Source organism: Sinocyclocheilus anshuiensis, unplaced genomic scaffold (assembly GCF_001515605.1).
Source record: "Sinocyclocheilus anshuiensis isolate Anshui unplaced genomic scaffold, SAMN03320099.WGS_v1.1 scaffold1355, whole genome shotgun sequence".
NCBI lineage: Eukaryota > Metazoa > Chordata > Actinopteri > Cypriniformes > Cyprinidae > Sinocyclocheilus > Sinocyclocheilus anshuiensis.
The window spans coordinates 406,256-414,330 of record NW_015540070.1 but is presented as its reverse complement, the minus strand read 5'-3'; the positions used below and the strand labels follow the sequence as shown (position 1 = coordinate 414,330).

Sequence of the window (8,075 nt, the reverse complement as noted above, 5' to 3'; positions counted from 1 at the left end):
TGCTGTATCTAGAGTTGCGAGATTATGCCTGTCAGTCACAAACAGCTCTGAAGGAGTGTGACAGCTGAAGCTTCACCAAACAGTGGAAACTTAGTGTTAATAAAAATGTGAGGCACATCCAGTTAGTGCTATTTAATGCACCTGCTAGTTAATTCCAAACAATGCTGTATCTATAAGGAATCTTCAAAATCATTTTTAATAATGTCTAGAAAAAGATTACATAAAAAGTTTGTATAATCAATGCTAAAGTCACATTCGGCAGTAAGGCTATTTAAGGTCATGTATCATAGAAAATGTGAGGTCAGACTGAGGGGGCAAAAATGCATGTGTATCTGCTGCCCCCTGTTGGACAAGTCAGTCAAAGAAAAATAAACAAAAAAAAAAGTGTAATCATTTACTCACTCTCATGTCATTCCAAACCTGTATGACTTACTTTCTTTTGCAGAATGCAAAGGAGATATTTTGAATACCGTTGGGAACCAAATCACTTTACTGACCTTTGTATACACAGAAAAAAGAAAAAAAGAGATCTCAAAATGTTATGTTCAACAGAAGAAAGAAAGTCAGGTTTAATGGTGAGTAGATGAAAATGTTTATTTTTGTCTGAACTAAATTTTCAGCATGATTAAATATTCAAAGCCAAATTCTGTGATGTCAAAACCTGAAGACTAATTGGGCCATGAAGGTTTTCCTATGGGTTTTTCAATTTATTTAAATTTATTATAAATTTCAATTTATGAGTCAAACAAGGTCTGTGGTAAATATAAATTAATGATACTTTGACATTTTGATCTATAAATAAATGACACGCTCCCATGCTAGAACGTACATTTTGAATCGGTTAGGTTCATTTTTCAAAATGTATGTTTGTAATAGCAGGGTTTCTGCAAGTTTATGATGATAAATTAAAAACTTTCAAATATCATTTAAAGAAAATGTAAGGAATACATTAAAGAGGAACACAGCACATTAAAATGTTCTCTAAACGTTAATGTTTAAGGAGAACACAATGAGTCACATTAGCAGCACGACTTCCAAACCAATCTCCATTACTTTTAATTAATTTTACAAAATAAACTGCTTGACTAGAATCAAATGTCTAAAAATCTCTTAAATCAAAATCCAAAAATCATATAAGAAGTCTTGTTTTCTGGAAAATTCATCTAAATGAAGTGAATGTATAACATTTGTACATTAAAAAAAGGCAAATATCTGCCAAAGGGCTTATCTGTCTTAATTTATCTTGAATACACATATCTTAATTTGCATCTCAAGTAAATTTATCTTCTGTTAAGGATGTTTAGATATTTGAATTGGAAACAAGACAAAAATACTGACAAAGATGTTTAATTTTTGCAGTGCATGCAACATTTAATGCCATGACGTTATGAACTGAAGTCTTTCCTCACCAATTTAAGACCTTTAAGGCCTTAATTTGTGGAAGGGAATATTAAGACTTTTTAATACCAAGAGAAACCCTGCATAGATAACTACATCAGAACGTTTGAGTGTGCGTAATATACGTTATAGAGCAAAACGTCCAAGTATACCAAGTGATGTTTACCACTGAGCTTATTTTACTCATGAACTGAAAACCCCATTTTAAAAATTCATAGCAAAATCATAAGGGAAGCCATGGCAAAATTCTGGGTTTTCATGTCACAGCTGCAGCACTCTATTGCACTTATTTCATTAAAACAATTAATATATTTTTGCATTCACTTTTTATTCATTTTATTCATGAGGCTAAATGCCACATTTTCAATTTATTATATACAGGAATTATTCAGTGTTTATTAATTGAAAAACCTTCATCATCAAAACTAAACTGAAGCCTGAAAACCATTTTAAAAAAAGCATAAAGAATTCTAAAAACAGGTTTCTCACAGTCAAAAACATTTTAAAAGTAAAAAAAACAAACAAAATAAAAAACAGTTTATGTACATCCATTCCACAGTCCATATTTTTCCTGCACTACTCAGACATAATTGTCAGGATCAAGAGGTGTTTTCAGAGGACCTCTGGGTTGTTCTCTGTGTTCGGCTTCAAAGCGCTCACGCTCCTTTAAGTAACGATTGACATCCTGGATTGTTTTTCCCGTTAAAAAGGTCCCAACAGCATACAGAATTGCGGTTATAATTCCAAACAATGCGACAGCTGCATCCCCCCCATTCACACTACAGTTCATCCAGGTATATCCATTACGAGCATACAGTCGTTCACGCCGAACGCACACCTCAGTTGAGTTCACCGAGACCACGAAGTGCAGATACAAACCTACCGCAACCACGTAAGCCACTGCACCAATGATCTGGAATGCAAACTGTCCAATCAGGAGCTTCCGTGGAAGCATGTGGGGGGGTTTGCTGCTGGACACTATGAATAGGAGTGAAAGTGCACCAAAGGTGAGGCTGAAGGCCACACCGCCATAGACTCCTGGTGCTCTCATCTGTCCGTACTGCATGTCAAGCTCACGCACCTGCTGCAGCTCCACCCCCTCAAAAGGAATGATGGCGTCAATGAAGCTCGTTCCGCCCATACCCATCGCAGACATGCCCAGCTGTGACATGTGAGCGGCCACCACGCAGATGAGCACCAACGCATTGGTCAGGACGGCGCATATTAACACAATACCTGAAACAAACACAGAAACACATGCAACTAAGAAACTGCAAACTTGTTTAGAGCAGGAGGTTTCTTAACATTTTAATGCCAAAATCTTACAAATATGATGATCAGTCGTGTGAGGAATGCCCATCGTTAAGTTTTCAAATAAACATTTTAAATATTTACGCTGTATTAAGCTTTAAGGGTAGGGTTTCTATCCAATATTATTGGGGGGGTAGTTGTTTTCAAAATAAATATTACTCAAAAACAGAAAAGCATTCAACATTTTTTAGCAAGCTAAAGCTAAATTTGATGGTAAAAAAAGTTGCAACACAAGTAAAATTCTATCATATAAAAGTTGTTTGTTTGTTTATTTATATAGCACAGTTTAATACAACTCACACAAGCTAAGAAACACAAGAAGATAGCAAAAATATACACACCCACATCACATAAACATTATCCCATTTAAAAAGGCTCCCCATTTGTATTTAAAAGATGTTGTTTTAACATAGCTTTGAACATGGGTAAGGATTTGGCAGATCAAATAGATTGAGGGAGGTCATTAAACGGTTTAGGGCCTGCTCAAAAAAAAAGCTCTGTCACCTCTATGTTTATATTTTGTCCTAGTAGCGCAAAGCAGATGTTGATTTTCTGATCTCAAGGATCTAGAGGGGGTGTAGATTGCCACCATACTGGACAAATACACAAGAGCTAGATTGTGCAAGGCCTTAAAAACAAGTATGAGGATCTTATAAATAATTCTGAGTCGTACTGGCAACCACTTTAATGAAATTAATAAGGAGTCACAGATTCATATTTCTTTGCCGACTTGATCATTTTTGCTGCTGCATTTTGGATTTTCTGTAAAAGCATAAGTGCTCGAACATCAACTCCTTAATAAAGGGAATTACAATAATCCATTCGAGAAAAGACAATGGCAGTAATTGCGTTCTCAAAATCTGAACTGGATAGAAATGGTTCAGTCTTAGCTAACAGACGTAACAGTATTAATTTGCCTGTCCAACTTTACGACACTATCCAGAACAAATCCCAGATTTTTTACACTAGATTTAACAAAACCAGTCAAAGAAGTTGCATTCAAGCACTGAAGCACATCATGCTTTCTGGGGCCGAACACAATAACTTTCGTTTACTTATCATCAGTATAACAATGGAATGATACTACATATTTAGAAAAAATAGCCCCCAACGTAGGGCTGGACAATAATTAAATATCAATATGTATCGCGATATACTTTTTTTCAATAACGGTGATATGATTTTTAAACACATTTCCGATATTTCAATATACATTACCAGTTTCCCATATATTGATTTATTTGTGCCGTTTGACTTCGTTGAATAAACATGAGCACTGCACGTTTCAAAATCATAACACGGCGCGGGTGTTTTATATTAATGTATCTCTGAAGGGAATTGACTGGCTAAAGAAAAGTTTCGATAGCATTTTCATTTGATCTGATAAAGTAGCATTCATGAGCGGAGCTGCTTTGATTACAGCCATTACTGGAGAAACCGCTAGTTTTATCACTCTAAAAGCGCCTCCTGCTGGCAGAGAATGAGTTTTTATTTTAAACAAGCCCGTCTCCAGCAACACTTCCAGTTTTTGTTGTCGTTCAATTTGAAAGATTTCTATTTCAGATAAATAGTGTTCATATCGATATCGAAATTATATCGTATCGACCGAAATTAAGAAATATATCGCGATATCAATTTTGGCCATATCGTCCAGCCCTACCCCAACGGTAGCATATAAAGGGAAAAAAAGAATTGGAGCAAGAACTGATCCTTGTGGGACTCCCCAAGGAAGATGTAATCTTGAAGAATTACAGCCCCCAATACTAACAGAAACAAATCTGTCCGTGAGATAAGATTTATACCATTTAAGAACATTACATTTTAGGCCAACCTAGTGTTCTATGCAGTTAATTAAAATCTCATGGTCCACCATATCGAACGCTGCACTAAGGTCAAGCAAAATTAAAATAAATTTTCGCCATTATCCAGTGAAACAAATTTGTAATTTAACACTTTGACCAACACGGTCTCAGTGCTATGGCAGGGCTTAAAGCCCGACTGAAAGGGCTCACCAATTGAATTCACAGTGATATGTGCTTGTAATTGCTTAAAGACCACTTTTTCTAAGACCTTAGCTAAAAAAGGTAAATTTGAGATCGGTCTAAAATTATTAGGATCCTCTATTGCCAAATTAGACCTCTTTAATAAAAGGAGAACTGAAGCATGCTTAAAATCTGCTGGACAGGTGCCCTGGCTAAGGCATTTGTTCATTAGGTTCAACACCGTGGTCCCTACACTAGCAAAAATCTGCTTAAAAAAACGAGGTGACATGACATCACCTTTAGATGAAGAAGGCTTAAGATGTACAACAATATCCGCCAAAACTGGAAGGGTAATATGATGGAATTCTCTCCATTCCGTGCTACAAGGCACAGCCAGGTCAAAAGACAGAACCACCTGCAACTTCGGTATTTTAGAATGTAAACCAACAATTTTATCATTAAAAAAATGTAAAAAGTCTTCGCAACTCAGGATAGAAGGATCTGGATACCTAGTTTGCCTAGGATTAATACCTGAATAATTGAAATTTTGTTGTTGCGAAATTATATATTTTACTCTAAAAAAAAAATGTAAACAAAAATCTCTATTTGACTTAAAAGAGGATTACTTAAAATGTATCCTTTTTGATTTATGTATTTTTTTAAATGTAAAATTAACATTTTTATTCCTCAAGTATTTTTTTTCTGTAATAAATTAAATACAGAATCAGAATCTTAAACCTCACAGAATCACATAATTAATCTTGTTTAATTAATTTAATATACAAACACCCTAGATTCTGTTAATAAAACAGTTCAAAAACAAGAAGCAGAAATACAAGAGGAAATATGGGGGCCTTCAAATATTGTGTTGGAAAATGGTTGGACTTTAAGTCAAAAGGGATGAGAACCACTATATAAAACCCCCTTACTACAAAGACAATCAATATATCTGTAAGTGCCCTTAAATTACAGTTTTATTGTGTGCAACTGAGCATGTTTTTAAGTGTGTGAAAGAAAAACAAACTGTCATGTATGTGCACCATTTTATGAACTTTTGTTTATACAAGCATGCAAATACAGGTCACCTGCGAACATAACAGCAAGTGAAAAACATTTTAAATATATTAAAAGAAAATTTTACTTATAACATATACAGTAATACACTATATATGCTATGCCTGGTCCATGTGTTGCGAGAATGAGAAAAAATGTTACATATCTCTCAGGGTTTGTAAATGAAAGATTGGAATCAACAAGCTTAAAAAAGCCAAACCGGTTAGACCAGGAGAAAGGAGGAAGGGGGGTAAAATACAATGTGTCGTGTCAGAAGGTGTGACTTGAGCTAGACTGAAACCAGACCTGTGTGAGGGCATGTTTGAAAAAACATGATCCCAGTACTGACACCCAAATTCAGAGAATTACCTGAAACTGGTTTCAGACATTTTGATGTAGTTGTTTGGATACATAATTCCAACATACAAACTGCAGCGTTTGTCTTTCAGTCTAACAACATTCATCTCCCATCCATAGTTACATCTGTCTGTGAATGCCTACCTCTCCTGGAACAGACGTAAGAGCACTTTGACTCCCGGTGCTCTCGAGGAGCGCTCCTCGCATGTCTCTGAGAACCTCTGGGGTAGTATGGCGGCTGGCCAGACGACCTGGGTCAGATACAATTATAAAAGATGAAAAACAAATTCTGGTTTAAATGTGTATGTTGTTGTTTATTTGAACAGGCAGAATGTCATCTCACCTCTCACTGCCTGATCGCTCACTAGGATTGTCTCGACGGCTGCGGGGCTCTCGGTCTCGCCTCTCACTATAGTGTCCCCCATTTCTCTCTCTCTGCGGACGATGGTTTCTGGACGGCTGGCTCATTGCTTCATGAGGGAAATATGCTTCGATGCATTATGTGTTTATAGCATAAGTTTTCATATTTTACTGCAGGGCCCCTGACTTTGAGGCAACCCAGAGACCCCAATATAAAAAGGGATGTAATACTTTTCGTTAATGACATTTACATACATACATTTTATGTATATCTCAATTATAGCTTATAAGTTTTATTTATTTAGTTATTTTTTTGTGCACAGGCTCACCGTGACATCCAGAGGTCCGTAGACTCTGGATTTACAGAGTAGCCTACAATCTCTATTATTATCCATCATTAACACTACAGCAAACATTTTTAAGTAGGCTAAAGTATATTGTATTTTTGAAAAGCAAATCTGTCAATTATATAATAATCACAATCCTTCTTTTAACCAAAGAGGTTTCCGCTTTCTGCCTCACACAACCTGTGCCTTAGTATCGGTAAATAAGTTTCACTTGTCTCGTTTCAGTTGACTTCAGCCAAAACTAAACTTTCATTTTTTCTTAACACATATATCAAATAATGTTTCTAAACACACTGAACAAACACAGCTTACCTGCTTAATAGACGTCGATCACATTTGTTTTGTTTGTCCAAAACAAAACTCCGCTTTTTTTCCGTAGACATGAGATTTTGACCGAACCCCGTCAGTGAAATCTCGCGATGATTACCTACAGAATGGGTGGGGTTGAGGACCTGTGATAAGCAGGTGACAGACGCGGCAATCAAATGCAGTCAAACCGCGCTATTTGGTCGCTTATTCGCAGTATTACACGATCCAATCCGCGATAACGGGAGCAAGGGTCACGGCAGATTGCTGTATGAGATCACAGACTTGTGTCCGCAACAGAAGTGCCTCTGTTTTGGCTCTAAACTTACGTCAGTGTTTGATTCATTCCTGCGACTCGCTTCTTTTGAGTCAGTTCACTAAAAAGATTACTTCACTGATTTGTTCAGTGAATCTCGGAGTACTTCATTGCGCCAGTAGATGGCGATGTGTCTTATTTATGAATGACTCGAGTCATTGTATCATTGACACAAACGATTCCTTATAAACATAGGCGTAGCTTGACGTTTGAGCTTGTGGGGGCCGGTGTTGTGTAATATTCGGTTCCCGTGAAAAACTGTTCCAATGGGCGGGGTTAGTACGAATATTCATAGATTCGTTCCGCGGTGGGCGTGGCCTTTTGAACTACAAACAAGCGAATGGAAAGGATTGTGTTGTCTGTTCTTCAGCTCTTGTGTGATGAATTATTTTGAAAAGGTAATAAAGCCGAATGTTCATACGCCCCGTTTAGATGTACAGCTGTTTATGTTATTCACATAGGCTAAAATGCTTATTGTTTCGCATGTGCTTTTATCAGAACGCTTTATCATGGCCATATGACAATGTTTTGCTGTGTAGCTTACGTGGATGATACTAAACACCAAACACAGCACGAATCGAACACATTTCTGTCGTTCCTCGGTTTTTGTCGTTTATTTTCAAGCTGTAAACTGTGTCCCTAGTT

At 36.6% G+C, this 8,075-nt stretch overlaps 1 protein-coding gene across 1 annotated transcript; it reads right to left on the bottom strand.

Annotated features, from left to right (window-relative positions):
- Positions 1-1,881: 1,881 nt before the first annotated feature.
- On the bottom strand, positions 1,882-7,459 carry LOC107687195 (MARVEL domain-containing protein 3-like). Its single transcript, XM_016484426.1, has 4 exons — positions 7,121-7,459; positions 6,445-6,571; positions 6,246-6,352; positions 1,882-2,634 (listed from the first exon to the last, which is right to left on the bottom strand). Exons 2-4 carry the CDS (start codon positions 6,567-6,569, stop codon positions 1,979-1,981), a joined length of 888 nt encoding a protein of 295 aa, XP_016339912.1. The 5' UTR covers positions 6,570-6,571; positions 7,121-7,459; the 3' UTR covers positions 1,882-1,978.
- Positions 7,460-8,075: the final 616 nt, after the last annotated feature.